Source organism: Anticarsia gemmatalis, chromosome 9, assembly GCF_050436995.1.
Source record: "Anticarsia gemmatalis isolate Benzon Research Colony breed Stoneville strain chromosome 9, ilAntGemm2 primary, whole genome shotgun sequence".
Taxonomy (NCBI): domain Eukaryota; kingdom Metazoa; phylum Arthropoda; class Insecta; order Lepidoptera; family Erebidae; genus Anticarsia; species Anticarsia gemmatalis.
The window spans coordinates 4,336,973-4,362,692 of NC_134753.1; the positions used below are offsets into that span (position 1 = coordinate 4,336,973).

Below are 25,720 nucleotides of genomic sequence, written 5' to 3' on the forward strand. Positions count from 1 at the left end.
AGAAATTTGATCTGTTTATTTAATGGGAGTGTAAAATGATCACGTAAGTAATATTTATTTAGCTCCCAGTTCATAGCTTGGAGGACGCTTGTGCTTTTATAAATGCAGTAAAGTTTCGTAATGGCAAATTTTGTTGTTTTAGGTGATGATATGATAATAAAATAAAATATGGTTTGTTGCTTACACTCTACAAACATATAAACTAAATCAAATACGGAAATAGTAGTAGAAAAAACTGCTCCAGAAAACTCCCATAAAAATAAAATCAAACAAAAGTTTTCCCATTAAATATTATTTAGATAATAAAAAATATGGAATCAGGGCCACTGTTGGCGAGTACCGGTAGCAAGCCCATAATGCGCAGGATTAGGCGCAAGCGCACCTAATACTTTTACGACACTGCCGTAAATTCGTTGATCTCGATGAGCGACGTCACACCACGCGTAATTTATATCACTTACGTGTAATAAAATCTATTTTCGGTATAATTTTACGGGTCATTATCAATGTAATCATTTTTGAAATGTGTAGTAATCGGAATGTGGTGGAATATTTAGGAGTGTAGAAGTTTTATGATAGAGCAAAGACTTTTACATTAATCTCATCATTATTTTAGCTTTAAGACACAATGACAGTATGACAGTTACTTCGTGTAATGTGTTCATTTGTGACTTCAGCATAAAACGCTTAAAATATGAGGTATCTCTAAGAATCAAAAAGTTTAGCAACACAATTCTACAGTACTTTTTGCAATTTTAAATTTTAAAAGAAGTCCACTGAACGTTCGAACAGCTTTGACAAAAATAAGACAAGTGTATGTATGTGTTAATACCTCTCGTAGTCGAACTACTGAAACAACACAACTATTTGATAGTCCAACGTTAAAATTCCCTCGAAACGATATCACGGCTAGAGGGGACAAGTGATACGGTGTTGTTATTACATCAATTCGTTACTGATAACGCCTCGATCGCAATCAAGCCGCGTATATTGGCTTTGCTCGAAATCCCTGTGTCAATGTACACCTATTGTCTCTGCTGCAATAGAGGTTTACTGAATGAACATCTGTGACAAAAAAGTGGATATTTTTACTCCGAAAGGAGAATGGGCACTCCTGGGCGGTCGGCGGCCATTAATGAAAGTAGTGTCAAATTAAAGTAATGATAACTAGGAACAACTTTTACTAAGAACGTTTCGCTGCAATCCTTTCAGGAAACAATATATTGACATGTAAATATAATGGAATTTCATAGAACAAATACAATTATTTCGTGTCTGTAATGCATTTAATGTTGTGTAATGACGTTACATCTTCTTATAACGATTGCAATGCCATCAAAATGAACAATAATAGTAACTCGTATCTATCTATCATATGGTTCACCTAGCTTCAAAGTTGTTCAAGCCGCCTGAATGTTATCTTAGTTGACAACAACCGGGACCGACTTTTTACGCGCCCTCGGAAGCACGGAGAAGCTCAGTTCAAATACCACAATGCGGTCACCCATCTATAGAATGACCGCGCCAACGGTTGCTTAACCAACAGATCGTTTACCGACCACTGAGCGCAACTGGCTATGAACGCCTCGTTTTTAAGCTGAGCATTCAAGACAGATAAGTCGTCTCAGTGAATATATTATAGAAGAGCAAGATGTTTACTTGTTACGATATTTATATATTTACATGTTATGATTGTTCGAATATTAATAATGTCTACATTTGTATGCAATAATATAAATAGTACTTTTTATTTAATCTCCGAATATAAGTCAAAAATATGTTTTATACTATTAAAAGTGCTCAAAAACAAAAATGTATTTTGTGCGTCATATAAGTGCGTCGCGGCAATAAAACTTCTACACGGTAATTATAGGACTAAACTACATTAAAAAAACAAAAAATCAAGTTTGGCTGCGGATCGCCCAGGCTCCATACTATTTTGCCCATTCTCCTTTAGACATTCATATCTATTGTTATTTTATTTTTCGTTGCTTATTGTGCCTTAGAATTAAAAAATACAGAGAATGTACCAAATATGTCGTCGATTATAAAATTTAATGTTTAATTAACTTTTACATAAAATGCACTTAATTTGCAACTGGTTGGTAGGAACAGTAGCAAAACATGGCGCTGCGTTATCAAAAATCGCATATTTTACAATTATCTGATAATATATTGTTTTAACTTGTAATTTCATTTATTATACATTGGATTAACCTTTATAATTTTATTGGGGGTGCTTATCTTGATTGAACATTGTTTTATTATTATCATCGTATAAATTACATTATGCTACGGAAACGAATTTGTGAGTTACACGCTGCATAAATGGAGGAAAATGCGGTTAATGAATTACATACTATGACTTATTGATAAAGTTTTCACAGAGAGAGGACCAGGTATCAGCTTATTCAGTTAAGTGAATTCAAACCGTCAATCTGTGCGGTTCGTCAGTCTCACTGGTGTATAATGAACAAGGTGGGATTATGGTCTCAAAGTTTAGGCCCCGGGCTACCGCTGCCATTCTCGACTATGATTATTGGCCGCCGATACAACCAGGGTTGACACATTAGGAAAAACTTTTATACAACGACCATACGAATACGGCTATGGTGTGTCCAACTTTTCCACTTTATAAGTAAGTTTATATCATCATTGAAGCTATTGATTTTGTTAATTTATTTGCGACTATTTATTACAAGAAGTTCAGGTATTGAATTCGGTTGGAGTACCAATTGGACTATGGAATATCGAAGGTAGTTCATCATTTGCCTAAAATAATGTCTATGGGCCATATGAAATGAGATGTAGAGTGAAAATTTTAAATAAGAACACTCGCGTGTCAGCCCTAGATAAGTCCGATGCGCGTCGATAACGCGTCGATAGCGTTTATCAGCGATACGCTTTGAGCGTTCGCCGACCCATCCATCATTTCGAACTAACCTTTACGTTAGTAGGTAACATATTTAATCTATGCCTTTGCGTTTGGCCGACATGACAAGAGCGCGTTGGTAAACAGCGCAGTTACATGTGTTAGCGATATCAGAACATGTTGCCACTTCAAAACCCGACACTCGATTTTGATAAAACATCGCAACGTTTCCTTTAATGTGTTTACTTTCAAATAGTTTTACAACGAGTGTTACGTTCTCATAATGACACTTATCGAAGGGCTTAAATATGTAGGATACGCGATTGGTAGACAGTTGACGCTACGATTTTTATGATAGCTTCGAATCAAGTAGCTACGATTTTTATAACTTGGTATTTACTTACAAATGATAACTTATTACCAACATATATTATGTACCTACCTTCTTCCGATGTTGTGTTTATATTAGGTAGGTATTATTAGTTACTATCAACACAATGCAAGTAATATTTTAAAGCAAAAGATTACGTAAACGTTTGTTAAAGATTATAATATAGGTTCAAATATATTCCATCTCCTAGAATTGATTATAGATTTAATGTATAGATTAAATACCTTTTATTTTATGCCATCCTGACTGCGTTTGAAATTGTCCATTGTTCAACTGAAGTCTTATCGTACAGGTTCAAAATACAGAAGTATTTTGTAGAAAAAAATCTTAGATACAATTAAAATTATGCTTTCGCTTGTACACATATTTGTGTGATTAATATTAAACTGAATCTATAATCGGTAATAGAGGCATGCATAAATGTGCCTATGAAGATATTAAGTAATTACTACGACGGTGACTAATAAAGCTAACTCACGTTATATGATGAGATCACATCACTAGACGCAGTTAGGAGAGTCAGTTAGGCCAACCATGTGATTGAGCAAATGTCCGCTTAGACACAATCGCGGGTATTAATTTGCTGATAATTACCACATTAGGATACAGCTACTGTGATGACTACTTAAACCAGATTAAACATTATTAACTGGATCAGAATAGTTATTATTATTAAGCCTATAAACCTGACGGTACATATCTTATGTAAATAAATAGAGGTGTGATGATTGCCATGTAGATTTTCTAGTGTCAGTCTAGCCTTTACCTTGTTTAGGTAATTTTAACTTTTCAATTATTATCCATAGGTACATAAACATTACAAAAAATTTAAGCTAATTTATTTTACAAGCAAGTAAAGTGATAATGTTTGAACAGAATCGTCGAAAGTAGGACTCAGTTATCAAGCAGACTGCTAAAATATATTTTTTGATAACTGAAACATGTTCTGAAAGATATGTTTTCAGCAAACTGAAGTAATTACACAAAAGCCTATCTAATTTAAATAAAATTCAGCACGTCACATCGCACTTTACACAACTAATTTAACGTCATGCATGAAAAAAATACATTGACCAAGATCCCGTAGCGCAAACGTGAGGGTAGCGTCAAAACGTAGCGCACGACAGTTAGGTAACGAGTCGCGTTCGCGCTCACAGCTATTTGTGAAAGCATTAGAATAACGCGCGGCCGTATTTGCCATAGATTTCCTCGCGCTTTACTCGGTTTACTTTCAGTTTTAAGCTTGTCACTTTGTGTGGTCCCGCAATTAAATTGCTCTCTTTTTACATTGTGATTGGTACGTTTTTTTCCTACCGTTGATAACAAGAAATCTTTCAGAAAGGTAGGTCGGTGATTATACCTACGTTTTGATATCTGGTTTAGTCATTTTGAATATATTTTAGTTTGACAACAGACAACTAAAATTAAACAATGATAACATTTGTCTGCAGGTACTTAAGTATACACTTACAATAAGTAATAAATGAAATAATAATGCAATAAATCAGGAGGGACTAGACATAGACATAGGTATTTTTTCAACTCAATGACTTGATTATTAAGTTCCTTACTTATTACATTACAATTGCGTACTTCGTCAGAACAATATTGATAAAAAAAAATCTATGCAAAAAGGGTTTATGGACAGTTTAACCTCCATTATCAAACGTCTTCGTTCTATAGAAAAATAGTTAAAGGAGTTACTTACTGTCATCGGTGGGTTTGCGATCACGTCTCGGCCGAGGCGGCGCGTACAATGATGATTGCTCCACCCCGGAGCCGCCCGACGCTAATGAAGAGTGACCACTGTCTCTGAATTCACCCGTCTCGGCCCATACTGCACATAACAATACAACATCAAATCAATAACAGAAATCACTAACAATAATGTAAACTCAATCCAGTGATTCATAGGTTATTTTTTCGGATGGTTATAATGAACATAACTTTTTCTCACAATATTAAAGGAAAGGTATGTTGAATAAAATTGAATCAGATAGTTCTGTAGGTTTATTTGATAACTTTTGTCGCCTTTTCTCAATAAACTTTCTGGTTTTTAACAGAGCGAAGTGTAATATTAAGCTTAGGAAATCGATCAATGGTGTACATGATAATCGCAAGGAATAATATTTAAAATTATTACTTGTATTGATTGATATTTTTTTTGTGAAATTGGTATTTTATTTATAATCAATATGCAGCATTAACGCTACGTACTTATGCAAGAAATTTATTCCTATCCGGCACATTAGAGAACAAACCGAAAATAATTTTGTTTTAAATATAGTTAAAAATATTTAAATACAAATAATCGTAACTATTTCATAAAGAAGGCTTAAGAATCACGGAAGCTGAACTCCAACCATTTATACGGTGCCATACATCCAATTAATGTAACTAATAGGCGCATTATTTAACAAGGATATCTTGACAAAGTAATGTATTCGTTGAACGACGATGACGCCCCGCTGCTTGCACTGTAATTAAGTGTCCCTGAACACTTGTTAACAAATTACTCAGTGGAGAAGCGGCCGTGTGAGCGAACCCTTATTTATAGCGCCCGCCATATGAGTACCACACATGTATCAATGGTATTCTTGTCTTTTTATAAATCGATTATTTGATAAAGTTAACTGAAAAGATTATTAAAATTATTGAATTTCTAATTGATATACCTTCGAATCGTACTATATTTACAAATAGAACCAAAAGTTAAAGATTATTTTATAGGCACACTTTTGAATTTAAATTAATATAATATTATTTAGGTACAATAATGAAATCGTTTTTCACTTTGTATTTCACCGGTAAATGACCCTATTATTAAATATTTATATCAGTAATAAGCAGATATGATGCCACAAAATATATATTACAGTGAATTACTATCATTAATACGGCTAAAAGTTGTTTATAAATTCATAAGAACAGATAATTAATTAAAGAAAGAACAAATCAACGTTGTAATATATTAGAAATCATTTATAACACATCTAACATAACCCTAGAACAGAAATAAAAAGTGACTTTTAAAGCTCTACATATTTCAAGTTCCTTTAGACACATTTTCTTTTACATCGAAGAGAAATGCACGTTATTTTCCATTGTAATATTGTTATAACTGATTTTTTATCGATGTTTATTTAAAGTCGTCGTCTTCACTGTGACGTGCCGTGATCCCATTGTTTTGGGTAAAGTCACGAACTCTACAATTGATAGCTGGGAATGCTGACTGTAATTACAATTAAAAATGTGACCGCATTGTAATTCTTTCTTTTTTGTTTTTAATGTCCTGTTTATTTTTAATTTCTGAAATAAATAAGTCTTGGATTGTTTCATATGCTTTCAGCAAGAGAAGTGTTGTGTGTTAAATGTAACCTACAAGAGAACCACGAATATGGGTTATTTGGACCATTTGCAGTATTGTTAATCAATTCTTATTTTCTATTAATAGACATGTACCTAATTAAAAGCTCACTAAAATATTATTATAATTGTGTATTGAACATTATGTGAAATCTTGTTTATTATAATTTTATCTTCATTTATAAGCGTTTCGTGAAATAGCTTCACACAGTTCATAGCTTTACTAGACTATTACTGGGTACGTTTGTGTATCTGCATGTAATTCGGAAATTACAAGGTGTAAACACGTTTGTTACCAAACTATTAATGTGTACGTTATCAGTCGTCATTGTAGAACAAACGTCGGTCCGTACAAACGTATTTACAAGTACATTGGGAACGACGAACACGTTCAAATAAATTTTATGTTTGCTGCGTTTGATAACGCGTGATAAGCGCGTTTATTGTTTTATTGGGGGCTCTAAACCGTCTCCTCCACACTCTCGTTAAATGTGATGAACTGAGGACGCAATCGCACATAAAAGTGTTTTATATTCCACACACGACGTTACCCGAGACTAGCTGTTATATTTGCTCATTATTTTTTGATGTTAATATTACCTATACAACTTGACCTTAGGTCCCTTAGGACCATAGGTATAAGAAAATTTGTAAGACTAGTTTAAATTATTTAAAGGGGTTTCTAGCGCTTAACTATTCATAATAAGATTCCTATTTAAGGTTTAATAATAATAGAAAATATTCTTATTTTTCCTGTTCTACGCCTGATACGGAGACCTAATGTTGAGGTTTCTTGTTATTAATTAAACTTATATTACAAAATATAAGTTTAATTAATATAAACAAGAATAATATATACAAGTAAACAACGTCTTTAAAATTTATGAAGCCTATCTTTACTGTGAAAGTTAAAAAACCACAGATATATTATGATGATGCTAGTGCAATTACAGATACACTTAGTGCTATCCTATATTAGTCAGGCAGGGCAATTCATGTTATGTATGAACACCATATCACAAAGTTTATGGCGGTACAATGCAGCGCTATTTTTAGAACAAACATGAGGGTAATTGATGCTTTCAGGATAATAGACTAGATAGTCTAGTTGTTAGCATTCCATTAACTCAAATTAGATTACACACAAAACTGCATGGTTCAACGAGGTTCAGTATCAGCCAACTGCAGCATGATAATGATGCCATTATATTATCACATGAAAATTTATTGAAAGCGGTAAATAAACATACTAATACGCTTTGGAAAAGTATTGCAATTTTACTTCCTAATGTAAATTTTGTAACGCCTATCAATTCTTCGTCTATTTTATAAGTTACTTGTAGATAAACACTTTATAGCACGTGTTATGTTGCTAAGATTTCATACGCGCGAACAATGTTTACTGCAATATCAACTTAAAGTCAATGTTTTCCTTTAAGCATAAACACGAAACCTACACTTACAGTTTACGTAGATACGAGACATCAAAGTCGTGTAGTTATAAATTTTAGAGGCTGTACAAAAATGTATAAGAATATAAACAGAGATTTTTTATTTACATTAAAGACAGATAGTCTGAGGGTAAATATAGATAAGTATGGTTAATTTACGACCTAGCCCGGTGCGCCTCTCGCATGTGTTCTGTAGGGTAAGCAGAGAGGTACGTGCTAATGTTTATTTACTGGTAGGTCCACAAACAATATGTTACTAATGTTTAATGGCGCCTTTTTTTTTTTTTTAAATAACTCACTTGCTTTTTCTTTTTCATCGTTTTTATACATATAAAATAATAATAAAAATCAAAATTAGGTAGTTCTACCCGTTATTATTAATCGATAATAATTCAATGTTTCACATTGTCCCCATATTCTAACTATCAGTCTATTATACTTAATTTTAGTTAGGTATACTTTTAATTTGTAAATTTGCTGGCATTTCTTTTAAGCCATTTGAGTCATTTCATACGAAAAATATATTTAATCCAAACTGGCCGTTCAAACTATCAATATCATATCTATGATTGGATACTTAGATTCTGTATACAAGAGCAGATCACTCTGACAGAATAAAATAATTAGTGAAGCAGTTATTATCAGCGACCACCGGTGTAGGCGTCTGCTTAATAACATAATCCCGATAGTGGAGACGGAAGCACTGACGGCCAGTGAGCCCTGAGCACCCACGTCCGGCTGCGAGCAGCTACAACGTGCTACAATGTTTGTACACGAGGTCTTGTGGACACTTGAGGTGGTCCACGGAAGTGGTGTAACGTTTACACTTGCTACATCAATCAGTAAAATGATTCATGAAACTTGATTGATTTATGTGATTATGCAAGTTTTAGTAAACTAATAATTTTGATGACGATTAAAATCTCATTATACAGCTTTCTTTAGCTTGATTGAATCGAGTTAGGATCTTACAAAAATAATGTTATATTTGTGTAAGTAATACTTTATATACTTACTTATATCTCGATTTTATAAATAATTCTTTGATCTAATCTTATAAAAGATAAATGGACACAGACCACTCCTTTTGCTCTCGACCAAAATGTGATAAAAAAAGCAGGCAGAAAAATATTGTTTTTGCAAATGTGATGCAGATGTGGAATGATTCACCTTAAAATAACAATTTACGCCTTTTGCAACGTAAGTTCATTGTTGTGTATTCAGTTCGCTAAGTATCCATCCCATTTAATTAAGCAAAGTGCTTAAAATAACGCTTTGATTTATGTCCGAGCGATCCAAGTTGGCTTGTTTAAGGGAGGTCACTGGTCACCAAGACAATGTGACGGGTAGTAAGCCGGGGTGACAAGAGGTAATGTGTGGGTAATTACAATAATGTAGTGTCTGTGCACAGACTCAACTAGGTAAAGCCTAAATTAGTAGGCTGCTTGTGTGATTGTGTACCGCTTACAAGCACACTCTAAATGATTTGCGTCACTAACATCTGAGTGCACTTGATCCTCTTGAGCGATTAAGAAATTATAATGTAGTCAATGGAAGGGCGTTACCAAATCATAAAAGTAACACTTAAACAAATATTTTATACCTACAGAATCTTTTTAACATTGCATAAAATATTGCTTTGAAATATATGCTCTATATCATACAGTGTAAAATTAGATTAGATTACCCACCTATTGGAGTGATAAGGAAATTGCTAAACGCGAGTTTCGGTAGGCACGGCTACTGTGTACTTTACCGAATTCAATATCTACGACCAATCGCATCGCTATTCATGAATTATCACTCAAATTAATGGCGTGTAAGTTATAAATGGCCGGCGGATTAGGGCCCATCCATTTTATTCCTATTTTACCTACCGTAAAGAGGCTTCATTGAAAACGTACACAAATTCACGGGAGCATCAACTAATTTCCCCACCTTCCATCCTTCTCACCCCTAACAGCCGGTAGGGGTATATCTCGCTCTACCGAGCCTTTTCTCTAGCGCGATTCATCATCATTTCGCGGTTAACTGGTTTTCTATTCAAAATGTCGGCTGTAGTCGAGGAGAAAAACAGTCAATTTAAAAAAAAAAAGTTTCTTTAGGTACCTGCGGAAACTTAGTATAAAAGACAATAACGTAATTGGCAGATAATATAACATAACAAAATATCTACAAGAGTGTTACGACCACTCGTTTTTGTCCCGGAAAAGTAAATAGACAAGATTTGGAATCTGTAGGCACGCTCAATTAGTATTCCAAATAGCCGCCAACATATCGTACACGAACATAAAATGTAAAGAGTGGACCGCTCCGAGGCACGAACGACACATAACTTTCGCGCGGATGATTCGTACATTCGCAACTCCAATCTTAAAATAACAGCGGTAAGTGCTAAAGTTGTCTGCGAGTATACCGAGTGTACGTCTCCGCCGCGGTTTCTATTTCACCCAAGCAATAACCGTCTTACCGCACTTGTAAGTAGGTTCAAAATGATGAAGTCGCACTCGCCCGGCCGTGGAGTGCGGGACTTTGAGGCTTATGGTAATTGTAATAAAGCGGAGTGCAGCAGTTATGGGACGTGAGAGGTTCTAGACCAAATCCCAAGTAAGCTGTAACTTCCTTTTGGATTTTCGGAAGCCATTTATCAGTCTGATGTGGGCGTCTGGAAATTTTTCATGTTTCGTTATTGTTGCGAAGAGACATGACACGTACGCTTCGAGGATTCCACGCCTTTTGTTTATTGGCCACGTGTCTATCGGTCTCAAGGTCGCACGCAAACGCTTCCACATTTCACTGAGAGTTGTGGGCCGCTTTGATACTATTTACAAGTCACTTTTCATACAATTCACTCAGTTAGCTTGAAATTATACGCATCATATACTATTCGTATTTTATTTGAGTGCGAGTTTATGAGGATCATAAAGAAAACAAGGTCGTTAAATCACGAGTGAACATCATACAAAGCAACTAATTTGCGGTGCTAGATAAATTAGTGTTTATGGTTTGGACTGCGAGCGCAGGGCGAAATAGTGCGTCCCCAGACGCGCATTAGGGGCGAGATAAATCAAGTGTAACCCTTCTACTACCGCAAGCAAATTACCGACCACCTGAGACTTGTAAAAATGCCACGCGAAATTATTACTAGTTGAATCTGCGGTAACGCTAACAAACGACGGGGAGACTAATTACTAAAGTAAAACTGCTATAATTAATCGAAAATAAATTATTATATAACCATCCAGAAGAGTAATATTTTGTTATTATTTTCCATTAGGTGTTGTATCATCATGTTTTTTTCACTATGCACATTACATTATTATAAATTAAAACGAATACGCAAAATGCAATATATCGACTTTGCAAGGGTGGGCTACCTAATGAACAGGTGTAGGCAGAGGTGTATAAAGTACACGCACGTTTCGCCATCAACAATGTCAAAACCTAATATTTATAGAATAGGTATAATAATATGGGCTCCATTTATGATATAACACAAATGACATCCCCAACCCTTACAAAACCACAGAGTTAACACGTCGGAGCATGTTCCACGATATTAAAAGAGATCTAAGGAAATGAGTTGGGGGCGTCGAAATTGGCCACCAAAAGACTATTCGGCGACCCGGTCGAGGGTGAGTGTTCAGAAGGCAATCACTGGTCCCATATGGACACAAATTACTTTTCCTATTTGGTGCACAAATCTACTATGATGACAAGTGGAATAGGGTGCCGTGGTTCCACGCATTCTGTTTACATATCTGTTTCAAATTGATATACAATTGTTAAACTGGGTGGTAAAGAATGTCTTTCGGTACACAGTTAAACTTGGAGATGCAGTTGTTTCCTATGGACATTCAGACGGTAACTTCGCACAACTATATAACTCTTTAACTTAAAATCCAAGATTCGTTGAATGTAACAATGTATATGATGTACGTAAATAACTACATTGAGGAATCAACATTCAAATGCTATGCAAGATTCATAAAAATATATTATAGCGCTATAATAAATGAATAGTGGAATAAATTTAATAGTCCAAACCGACATATGTCGATGTTGGTCTCCGTTGTACAGGGATTAGGGTAGCGTAAACGATGCCATTCTGCATGTTTTCAATTTGCATAAATATTAGTGGGAGCTGTAATGTCATAAATATATTAGTGCGGTGATACAGATTTTATGGTGATTACAAAATTATAACCGCGATCTGTTTAGGGAGCGCCGTTATTGCGATACATTTTAGGCATTATGGCTCGGTTGGATGTTTTCGACCTTATTAGTCCAGCGCTATATTTTTTCTTGGAAGCATCGCGGTGAAATGTGAATTTTTATCAAGGGGTGCGGATAGTAATAAGCTTTTATGTTGAAAATACAAAAGGTTATCTCTCCCACCTCCGAGGGTTTGAGCCATACAAGCATATTTGAGGAATAATGTGAAGTCATAATATTATAATTATGAGGCAGGGTCGGGGACCGTCGCAGCTCATAAAGCGACGTCATTCGCCATTGTTACATACTGCCATCATATTTCATGTTAGTGTCACCGTGTTTTCTACTAATGTCACACATTTTACGGATAGGTGTGCACATAGACATAAATGCATAGTTTTAAGGTTTTTTTTAATATCAACTGAAGTCTGAAAGGATAATAAAATGCCCTGTCAAGTCTTCATAACAGGAACAATGTAAAAATTGCTTTCTTTGTCTTGTGGTCGACTTCATTGTTCAGTGTTACAAGTTACAACGTCGATCCGCCCTAACTGCTATAAATCAGATAAATACAATACAATATTTTGTGTACTTTGATGCTGTTATTGCAGTAGGGCCGTATCATTGTGTTTGTGTTTACAAATAGTTCATGTCGTAATGTTGGTATTTGACCATCATAGCATTATGTTACTGTTTGTTCTAGATCTTTTGTTGCGACGAGGGTGACTGAGCCACCGTTCAGACAACAATTTGTCATAAAATAAAAAGATTTATTGCGAAGTCTCCAATGTTTGTACAATGTGTACAGATACTGTTTTAACAACCGTTATTCTTCCCTTTTATAGCGACAAATAAAATGAGTATAAACGGAAAGTAATATTATACAAAAGATGAGAGCATTATTTTAGATACATATTACCTGGCTGTGTGTTATAAAACGTATCTTTATGGCGTCATTATTCAAGATAAGAAATAAATATATTTTTGTATTGAACGTATAAAAGTTAAATAGCGATTTCATAGGTCTACAATTTACGGTTATCAGTCTATGAATTTTCAGTAAATAGTCTTTGATATGATACTGACTTTGTTATACTTAATGATGCGTAAACTAATACTTAACCCCAAAGTAGACAGTTGACGGGATAGTGTATTAAGAAAGATGGTAGTAGACAGTGCGTCTGACCATTATAAGTGCGTTTCCCAACAGATGGGCCGGCCGCCGCGCAAGGGTTGACCCGACATCTGTCATCCACTATCAATCACACACATTGTAAACATTGTTTGTTTGTACCGTTGACTTATTATTTGTCAATACATCAGCCAGCATCACGCTGAGTTCTATCATTACTTGATTTTTGTAAACTAATGTGGCCGCGGAAGGGATATTTATTTATTCCTATTATTTCCTCATCTTATTGATGGATTGTTGAACCGATGGAAAGGTGTGACGATGGATCGTGTTTTATTTGGGCAAAATTAATCAATTTAATTATAAAATTTATTGTTGATCTTCGCAATCAGCTGGTGATATAGTTACTTCGTTATTGTCTGTGTTTAAAGAGACAGATTTTTTTTTATATTAAACTTTTCAACAATTTCTCTAGAAAAAATGCCTACATAATATAAAACGACACGTCAATATTTTAAATTCATGAACATTTTAGTGGAGGGCGTGACTACGTTTTCTGCGCGACAGATGTCACGGCATCCGCCCTCTATGAGGAACCAGAAAAAAGCCCGTCGAGGAGGCGTGGTAGCAATAAATTTTGTCAAAATATGCTCGACATAAACACTTCCCATAGTTCGCCCTATTAGAATAACAGAACAAATCGGTTTAATTTGTTAACAAGCGTTTAGAATGGATATCACATGTCTCGTGAGGTATGCACGCCAAGCATTTTATTTATTTAGTTTCGCCTTCACTAATTGCCGATGACAAAGTTTAACAGCTCGTGCACATGTTAATAGGTGTTTATTGAATAAAAAATGTTACGACTTATGGCGCAATTTTAACTCAAGAACGGTTGTAACTTTGAAGAGAAGACGAAATTAGTGATGACTCTATTTAGACAATGTTAAATGCATCAAATTGAGCAGCGGGATTATGTTCTCGTTATAAAATTTTAGATAAAAATAGAATATTGTTGACGTTTTATTAGTCACGCTGACTATAGGCTCAATATACAAATAACTTATGTAAAACATAGTAGTGATGGATGTTATGATTGTATTTATTATGTTATACACAGGAAGTTGTACAAATGCAATAATTGTAATGTTGATATTGCTATCACTGATAAACAATTCTCCAAATTAGTAGGCTATTTCTATTTTAAAAATGTATTCATTTTGTGCATATGGTAGCACACGTATATTCGAAGTGAATGGTAGGGCCCCACCGAGGCGTTTTCCTATAAACTTTGAAACAACGATTACGATAAAAACATTAATTTATTGGCACGGATGACGATCAAAGCAGGCGACAGTCCCCGGTGCAAGGCTCATGTGTCACAGGGGGTGCAATTTTTTTGTTAGATCAAAAAAATACTTTATAGTACGCGCGACATCGGCAGGGTTGAAGTCGCAGACAGTGTGGCACCGCGTTTTTGCCCATTTTTTTGTAGCTAGACAGATAAATAATTACGTAGCCAACATTCATTTTATTTTGTAGAGATATTATTGTCTTTGTAAAAAATATTTGCAACATATCAAAGATAGGATTATTTAAAAATATTTTGAAGATGTCACGTGTTTTTGTTACCTAAATTTCATAATTAGTCTTTATAAAACTTAATACAGACGTAAACAATAAATCTGAAAATAGTTTTAGGTTCATACCTATGACAGAATCTTTACACTAAAAACTGAACTTTGGAGCATGATATAACTAAATACGATTACCGCAAGATGATTCAGAGTAGTAAAACATTTTAATGTAATCTTGCCGCGTTGTGCGCGTGCGTCTCGGTCAGATTTGGGCACATTTAGATAAAGTTAGTAATCTCGACCCGAGACGTGAACTAACATTACAAATATTTGTTCGGGCTCGTGGCCTCACACCTCACGAGCATGCGGCTAACTACCTGATAAAATATGCACTTTTGTATCATCAATTTATTATATAAATCCGAAAGTTACTGAGCTCATTACTATTACACGAAAAGCAATGGTTGAGCACTAATACATTTTCAAACTCTTATTGAATTAGGTTAACACTTTATCACAGAATTTCAGAAATATGATAAAATAAAAATTGTCCTGTATCTAATTAGCCGTAGCCGTAGATAAAAAAGTTTTAGTGTGTCCAGTTACCCATAATAATCTTCCAGTCGTTCTCGTTCCCGAACCAAAACACAAAACTAGAGTTTGATTTGCCTTAAGATGTCACTGCGTACATAAACTCTACTAGTAATTATTAACATAACAGAATGGATTGTAAATGTCTTCAGAACATTGACCTACTCTCACTAAGCTTGGCAGACGTATTGAAGATTAGTAGACAGGTGGGAGAAACGTTTCAGTCCCTGCTTACAACATCACAAGACTGACGAAATTATAAATGCTTACTATATAAAAATCTCCAAGAACCGACAGATACTTTAATAAAACTTTCTTTGTTCATTTTCACCGCAGAAACGTTAATGAAAGTAAAGTAAATGAGAGGGAACATAAATTAATCAACGTACTTAGTATATTAGTCGAAAACGAGCGTAACATCTTGAACGGTGGCAACTTGTAATCCTTCACATCACAAAATGGACGATTACGTGCGCCACGAGCTTCTCAATTCTTTGTTTGGCAAACTTCCCAGCACCAAGTTGGTTAATCGATGAAAAGAATGTTTGTTTTTCTTATTAAATATGTTTAATCGCCGCTTTAAGCGATTGTTTTGCTAATTTGATGACTTAGGATTACTTTAATATCCTATAATACCGTAAAATTAATTGAATTAATGTTGTTTAGATGAACGCAAAATTGATGAGGCTATAGTTCTCTAAACGAGACAATTATAGTTATCATAATTCAGAAACGAACGTAATATTAGATCTGGAATTAGCTTAATATCGTTTTAATAAAAATACTGTCGGGAAACGTTACGACACAATCTAATAAACGAGCTAAAAATATTTTTGTTGCTCACGTATTTGAAAATAAAAAAGCAATGTGCACAAATCCCACATAATTAATTTTCCATATTTTGTTGAAAGGAAATAATGAGATCCGCTCCCGGTTTAACGCCAGCTGAGGTGAAAAAAGGCATCGATAGAATCAACGTACGAGGAGGCTTTAATAAGATTCCGCAAAACCTGATCAATTTAAAATTAAAGCCACGAAACGTGTTTTTCGCCTATTTTATAAAAATCTCGGGATATGGGAACAATCTTCGACGGATAAGCTTGGAGGGGCCAATATCATACGCAGAACAGATGGGATTTTTTAACCGCATATGCAAAAAATCGAGACACCATTTTTCCACAGACTCTTTACGATCCAATCAAGATAGGTTGAAAATTAGGTACTGGCAGCGCCGTGTATTTTCCACGCTTTTCTGATTGGATCGTAGAATCTGGAACCAAACATATAATATTATTACTTAAAACATGTTACGTGGATTTTAGTTTAATATCAGTAAAATATCAATTATTATGACTTTAATAGAATGTAAAATTGTACAATCAAATAAGAATGATTTGACGATGGCAACAGCTAAATGAACTAACGCACAATAGAGCTTTAATAATATAATGCACACAGTAGCATTTTAATCCCCCATTTAAATTCAATGGCAAAAGCGGCAAGTGCAAGCCTAATCATCGCAATATAATGCTCCACCGACTACGGAGGGTTGTTTTTTTAGAGTGCAAGCGAGACAAAGTAACATTTTATTAAAAAACATTATGCACAGAAAGAGACGGATGGTGCTTCATTCGAATTGACTTTAAATGATTGCTTTTGTTGCTCTTTTTGTCCAACGGTGATGGATTACAAATCGTTGCGTTTAGACCAACTGGCTTCACGTGCGATTTAGAAAAATAGTACTCGTAGTATCTTAAGCTCAACTATCAAAGCAAAGGACTCATTACAAAACTTGTCACAGAAACACAAAAAACATTGCGTGACTATTGAAAACTTATTCGATAAATACCTACAAACAATTTTACTCAGGTTTATTATTTTTCATGGTTGTTAAATTATAATGTTTTATATTGTTAAGTGTCTTCAGTAGTTTTGTAACAAATAAAGTTGCAGAAATTAGACTAAGTTAGAATTAATAAGCAAATTATCGATATAATAATAATTTTTGATATCTCAGTGCTAAAAAAATACATTCTTGACCTATAACCATATTCAACATCAAAAATAAAAAGTCCGCAAATTTTGGTAGAGCATCTTTCTATGCGTTTAAAGTGCGTCCCTCAGGGCATGACTAATTGCGTAACTAAACATGCAAGGGGTGAGTAATCCGATATTGATGTGTTTGTAAAAACTATCCGATTAGCCCCGCGCCCCATCTCACGCATTTGCAAGTGATAATGTTATTTGAATTGTTTTTAACCGTGATATTAGTACATCTTAATTTTGACATAGAACGCAAAATTTTTGTTACTTTAATTTCAGAGTTCATCAAACGTATTACGTAACGTATTATAAAGAATAATAATTTAATTCAACAGTTGTTTGGTTGGTCAGAACATCCCAAATTAATAAACTGGTAAATCAATGTTACGTATATTATTACTTTAAATAATTTCCGCACAACCTACTAACGCATTCTTTATAAATTCAGTGTTGTTTGGAAAGATGAGTCCTACTTCCGTCAGATCTAGATCATTAGTTAGTCAGTACTTGCATATTCGGTTACGTGATATCTAGTTAATGTTGCAGAAATTGAATTGCCCTAAGACTTGTTTCAGTATTGTCATAGATAAGAGTAAGTTTACGTACGCTAAGTGAAAAAAAAAGGATTTACCTTAAAAAAATGTGTATTATAAAGCGCTAACGAATATCGCTTATAGAATAGCATAATATTGGGGACATGACATGTTATTGACGGTAGACAAAAGCAGAGAATTGCGCGTCACGCGGGTGAGAGGTGAATAATCCCTAATTTTGTATACAGAGCGTATACAAAAGTGCCCACATGCGTCACGGTACTCAAGTCCGACACCCGATGGCATGTGACGATGCACTACACTTTTTATTCAACATTTACCGCGTGGTAAATAAACTCATCGAAGCACGTGCACCACTGTCCCTCAACAAATTATATTGATGACAAAAGTCACCTAATTATTATGGCATTTCAGCAATTTATCGGAGTAAAATTAAGCGTATAATTTAGAATCATAGTCAGGTGGCAAGTAATATTTAATTCTTTTTACTTTACCGTAGGGCAACATCTTTATTAATTTTATTATAAGTACAGTTTAATTATGAAGCCATCGGTTTACTTGAACAGTTATCTACAAGAAGCTATCTTTGATAAATTGATATTTTTAACAATGGACTGACTCTCCCTCTATAATCTGTAAACTGAAAACGCAATATACGTAACACGATACACGGACCTTTCTGCTACGAAATTTCAATATAATTCGAGAACGGCAATATCGGAAATAAAAGCGAAAAGAGTGCATTTATTTACCTCGGCAAATCCCTGTTAGGTCTCGTATCTGCGAGTACAGGAGGCGCTACACATCTTCATAAAAATAAAACGCGCGGAGGAATGACTCGATCGTACGAGCACGCTTCGCCAACGAAATGAAACACGAAAACTCCCCTTTATTTTATTTACTGGCCGGGTGGAGTTTAAAACCGGATTTATTCGCCAATATAAGAGATCCGAGAGAGTATCCTCGTTGGTTCGCGGAAACGAATTGATGTGATTGGGACATGCCAGTTTATTAACATCTTGCGAGTTTTGTACGTTTTAGGGATAGATACTGAGTAGAGGAATCTAAATGTTACAGAATTCGGTATGTAGTTTCTTTATTATTTCTTTTTAGTGGTTAATAGTTTTATCAATATATGGTAAAATCTAAAGATTTTCAAATTACTTTTGATAGACATGAATTGAGAATCAAATTCCACTTACATTTAAGCTTTTCCAGCGGCTCATGATGTAAAGGTGGAGCGTGATGTAGGGGCGCATGTTGTGGCTCATGGTGTAGCGGCGCCATGAGGCTGGATATCGCCGAGCCCACCGACGCGGCCACTGACTCGTGCAAGTGGCTGCCTCCGTGGAGCTCCAGCTCTGACAGGCAGAGCCCGTTCTCGCTTAGCGGCTCCATGCCGGCCGCTAGCGCCTCCTTGTACACCCGGAGGTGAATGTTGATGCTTTGCAGTGACGGTGGTGGAAACGCCGCGCGAGCGACTCGACGAACGTGAGTGGGCTCACGCGCTTCCACACATGCTTGGTCACCCTGTAAAAGAAGGCTGATGTTAGACTTTTCTTTAAAGATAATTTCAACACATAAAGGTAGTCATATTTCGTGGAAAATATTCGGGCTACTACTTTATATCTTTAAAATATCTTAATTTATTGAATCCAAACATGTTTTTTCCGTATATAACACCGCCTTAGAAAATTAGGAGAACTATTTATTCACTACTACTGATTTTGAAACATTGTTAAGAATCTGCGTTTACTACTAATTGAATACGTTCTTTTACCAACGCTTTTTTAACGGTAATATGAATAATTATGTACTTAACGAGTTTTAACAATAATGCTGATTGAAATAAACTGTAAACAGTTGTGAATATATGAATGAGTTTATACTTAACAAATAAATTTTCACTCAGTCAAAACTATAATATTGCGCTTCTGTATAATTTATAACACAATATTTCAGCATCATTACCTTTCACTTAGCATCTAAACATTAAAATTTACTATCACTATAAATCTCTATTAGTTCACTATTTACATACTCTAAACAACTACTAAAACCTTCCTACTAAAACAAAAGTTCCAAAGAGTATATATCAATTTCAGTGAAAATATCAGGTATGATTTAAAGCAGTGCAAGCGACGCTGTTTGAGCAGTAAAAAAAATAAACGCCATAAAAAACCCGCTGATGGAGATATATCACTTTACAACTTTCATATTTCAAATAGCCTTGTCTGGCTGGGCATTGGTGTTTTCAGTGAACACATAAAACCTCCCGTAATGGCTAGGAAAGGTAAAAGTAGGAAAAAAGGCATACACAACTGATTTATAGCTTTAATTGCCTTTTTTGCGCGGTAGTGCCTATCTGCCGACGGGAATTCAATATTCAGCAAAAAGAGTAAAAATGTTCTGTCGAAGCGCCAATGCGAACGTTTTTGCAATGCCCGCCGGACTGTAATGTCCGGATGACTTTTAAATAATATTTAAATATCGTACCGACCTGTTTAATATTCACCACCGACATATCCATTGTATTTGTACAACACATAATCAGAATTTAAGGGAATATAAATAGATTCATATTCGTACTGTTAACTTATTTAAAATTGTAGCAAAATTAAATGCTTGTTTAAAATTTAATGAATAAAAAAACAAAACACTATCGAAAATTATGAACAAACACGTTCGAAATACGAAATGCCGTTTCCAATTTTATTCATCGAAAAAAAGTAAATGAAGTTGAATAGGTTTTACATAATTTGGCCTCTTTACATTTTCGCACCATATCAATTTAATATTCCGTGTCCTACTTTGCATGATTTATTTTATTTTGTAGTAAGAAGGTTCTACTAATAGTTGAAATCACTGAAGGGTTTTTGTAAATATGAAACAATCACGAGTAAACTTGTCAATATAATGTCTCACAGAATGCGATTGTAATCTTGACTTGGCGGTGAGTAATTGGCCAAAGCCAAAGGCAGCAATCGAGCCGCTTGAGCCACTCTCATCCCTTTAAACCGATGTAAAGCCTTTTTTAAGCCCAAAGATTTAAGTTGGCGAAAGTGCTTCGCTCTATTAAAACGCCATTTCGTTCGAATTTTACTTCGAAGTCGGTAGGTTTGATGGCTCTGTGCTAAGGTCGAGTAATAGTGAACTCTTTTACCTGTACTTCGAAACTGTCATAATCGTCAAGTTAAATAATTACCGTTCCTAAAGTGGAATACAAAATTACTTCCTGTGCCGCTAAAAGCGATTTGGTAAGCAGTCTTTCTAATTTGTGTAATCCTGGTAAAATCTGATTTTGTGTTGTAAATAAATTGTATATTGTGTGTATCAAGTTGGTATTTGTTTTATTTTTACTTTTTTATTGATGCTTAACCAGTGCAAAGTTTTAAAAAATCAATAACACGACAGTACTAGCGGCTCAATTGTTGCTTGAAGTGGTTAAAAATAGGTAAAGTAAACTCAACATTTTAAAAGTCAGTTGCAGTGCATTTTATTTAACTTTTCTATTTTCGAAATTGTTTGGTAATAATATTGGTAACAAATAAAAATGGCACTGGCCGCTTATAACATAGGATTTTTGAGTTTAGAATTGGAAAACAAGAGGAGAGACATAATTTTTAAATATAAAGTAAATTATTTATTGGAATACTCTTCAGCAGTTCTAAATTTCTAATCTAATCTTGTACAAAATTAACATGTACTATCCATGAAGCGTATCTAACATAAAAAAATATCAATACAAGTTTATCCGACAAGCATAATGATGCGTGTAAAACACATGTAACACGGAGATAGTGGCGGCGGTAAATATTTGATTGGAACTATTTGTAGTGGCCTGTGATAACGTGATGTGGCATTGTCAATGATATCGTAACCGTTGACATCGGTAAGAAATGTACGATCGATTGATAACGAGATGATGTGAAGATCGTGACTCTACTGTTTTAGGAGCTTGTTTTTAGTTTTAAGAGGCTGTAAAATGTTTATTTTTTGTTTAAGCGTTTCATGCAGTATATGTACATTTGGATATGTAAAAAGTTGCCAGTCACCGAATTAGATTTTTGAGCAACAAGCTCATGCTTGCTTGCGTTTAATTTTCTTTTGTTAAGAAACCATATACGTCATGCATGTTTAAGATTAACTTTAAAATATTTAGTAGTAATGTAAAGTCATGTTCACTGAAATTAAACAAACATGTAACTAGTTCTTTCACAGATTCTCAGGGATAATATTTTAGTTTTTACAACTTTTACAAGTTTTTTTGCTACGATGGCGATGGGTAATATATATGGTATATGGTAAAGTTTTTATTCTTTGTGAAGGTCTCATCACATGATTTCTTTTTTTTATATTTCAAAGACATATTTCTCGCAGCCAGGTGCACTTGCACTATCAAAATCTTAACTAAGCTCATGACATTTGGATTCAATTGAGAATTTGGTTGCAACCGATCCTCAATGTAATAAAGTAAAGATAACAATAGTAATTATATTTTCCAGTTGTTTGTTACTTTTGATGAATGATGACTTTAGCTATCTTGTGTGCAATCTAAGATTACTGAATATTTCGTAATACAACCCACAAAGTGCCGAGTAGATTATGTATTTAAAAGTTTAGGAAATTTTAATCGGATCATATTAAGATATTAAATTAATTTGTGTTTTATCATACTTACTAAGGGCTAGTTGTTTCTTTATATGACTGGTATCGGTGTCTCACCCACTAAACTGTTGATACAAAAGTTTAGCTTTTGTTTATCTGTGAATTTTATTTTTTTACAATAAAATAATACGATATTCGAGGAATATTACCATATTATTCCGTTTTGTTATGTGTTTTTTTCCATGAACAAAGATTAGCATTGATTCTTGCTGGTTAGGTTCCGCTGTCCTACGATCCACAGTGACGGCTCTACGTTTATTTTGAGTTAAGGAACAATAGAAAAAAGATTTTTTGTTATACGGAACCCTTAATGGGCTGACTCGAGTCGCACTTGTTAAGCTTTAAACACTGCCGATTAACTAAATAGTATGGTACCAATTTTTCAAATTACAGCAGTGAATCAAAAGTACCTTGATTGATTACATATTGTAACAGTGGAACACAAAACAACATTTATAAACTAGTATTTTGGGCGTATTCACGAACACAGAAGTGAAGGTATGGGGCGACGTCATGTCAATTTATCTGTCTTATCAATATAACACACTGATAAAATTATCATTGCGCTGATACGAACCGCGGCGCGCCAACACCTCATTTTTACTTACAGCTATTTTTAGTCAAATACAGTGCCATGTTTTTGAGCTAGATATTATATCTTTTGATTTTCGGCTTTATATTTTTAATTCGATACCTTTTCTTCCAGTCGGTAGGTATATGCAGTATCTTTAAATATGTATATTTTTATACCATTTATCATTCATTGTTTGCTTTTCGAAGTATCAATCTCAAGCTGTGTGTATGTTTGCTTAAAAAATATAGCACTCCTTAGATTTCGCGAAGCTCCCACCTTAGCCTTCTAACCTAACCTACCCATGTCGCTATGCCCAAAACTCCTTCTTTATAACTATGTCACAGTATGCAATTATACCGTGAAATAGTTATAAACATAGTTATGAAGGAGGATTTTTTTATATATCGTAAATTCGTAACATAGTTTTTAAACTCTGGCTTGTTCGGACTTTTACCATTGAGAGTTGGTAAATCTTAGGTTTTACCGGAAAATCTTAGGATTTACCACAGTTCGGGCTTTTACAGTAACATATACACTGATTGACCGAAAATATAATTGATTAATTATTAAAACTAATTTTAATAGTTGTTTAGAATTATTTTATAGCTCACAATATTTTTGTAGTTGTAAATGTTTAAAAACAATTTACTTCTTTAGGAAAATGGTAAAATTTTCCTTAAAATAATAAATACCTACAATAAATTTTAGCCAGCAAGCATATCGAAATAATAAGTGGCTAATCAAGAATGATAATATATTTTATCAATCTGTATTGTGTCATGGTCAATATAAAATGTTGATTTGTGTAATAAACTTCATATTCTTCTATAAATACTGGGTGCACTTCACTTTACTGCCCGCTCATATAAACTTATTTGTTACTTTCATCCCGTCATAAAAATGGTCAATGAGATTTCTGATATTTTGCCATGATATCCGTAAAAGATAAGTAAAGTGCAATTCGGATTTCTGAGTATATTTTATGGAAGAATATAACTGTTTTAAGGGAAAATATTTCATTTATATATTGATGATTTGTAATATAAAAGGATGAAATAATGATGGTATTTTTTTTTAATTAACTTTTATTAACTATTTATTTTTCAGGTATATTCTGAAAATTGTGTGTGACGGAGGCAAAATATTTTTTACAGCTAGCTGTAAATAATATTAATGATCGGTTAATTTAACAATATTTTTTATTCCGATTTTAGTAATTGCCTGGAGACTTTTTATCTAAAGATTTGTGCGACTATGTATGTATTTCTTTCAAATCCATTAGGTATAGCTTAATTGATAATGTATGAGTCTAAACATTACTATAGGTATACTTACACCTTGCGTCTATGCCTTTACTATTTAAAATAGATTAGGTACGGTAGAACGGGGTTACTTTAAAATGGAAAAAAATAGGCATGTTAAAGGTCAGCACTCTATTTGAAATGCTATAATTATATTCATAACGATATTTAGTACCAAGAACCAGAAAACCGATCTCGTCGCTAGCTATTTATGCGAACAATTTACTTATTTCTATAATCAAATTCACCCCAAATTTTCCTAAAGTAACCCCATTCTTCGGTACTTACTATGTTACTGTCATTTTATTGGATCTATTACCCAAGCGATAACTTTGTTTTCGTTTTATTTTTTATTAATTAATATATAATTAAAAAATATATTTTATTTTAACAATTTAATATATTAAAACATATATTCTATTTCAACAATTTTCATTACGTTCATAAAGCAGTATAGGTAGAAATCTAAAATTCCAGTTATTTAGAAACAAATAAATGTTTATACGATTTTTAGTTTTTGATCATGAATAAGTTGGATAGAATGGATTTTTTTGCAACTTTAAACCGCAATCATACACTCAGCGGCAGAAAAAGTGGCCCAAGCGCTTATCGTGAATTTGTAAACAAATTAAGTAATATATGAAAGATATATTGTTGTAAGTAGTTGCGAAGTGATCTGTTTAGTGTTATGAAGTGTTTAATTTCAGATTAATTTAAGTGACGGATGACTTTTTCTAACAATGTGTGTTAGAACTGAATTCAGTGTTGATTCGAGAGGTCAGTTGAATTCTGTATTTTGAAATATTGCTGCACGGAAACGATTTTCTTTATAATTTTCATTGATTATTGGTCTATTTAGATTTTAGAAAAGATTTGAAGATGCCACTTACTGCTGAACAAGTGGCTTAGGTGGTCTTGTTGTCCGATCAGGGCCATTACCATTGAGAGGTGGCTGCATTTTTCAATGTATCGCGTACCACTTTAA

General features: G+C 34.1%; 1 protein-coding gene across 1 annotated transcript in view; it reads right to left on the reverse strand.

Moving 5' to 3' along the window:
* Ptx1 (pituitary homeobox homolog Ptx1) overlaps positions 1 to 25,720 on the reverse strand; it is a 42,297-nt gene that overhangs the window by 12,805 nt on the left and 3,772 nt on the right. Inside the window, exons 2-3 of the mRNA XM_076118513.1 lie at positions 19,395 to 19,722; positions 4,972 to 5,100 (exon numbers count right to left, since the gene is read on the reverse strand). Of these exons, the coding sequence (XP_075974628.1) occupies positions 4,972 to 5,100; positions 19,395 to 19,590 (325 nt within the window). The 5' untranslated portion in view covers positions 19,591 to 19,722. The remainder of the gene's footprint in view (positions 1 to 4,971; positions 5,101 to 19,394; positions 19,723 to 25,720) is intronic.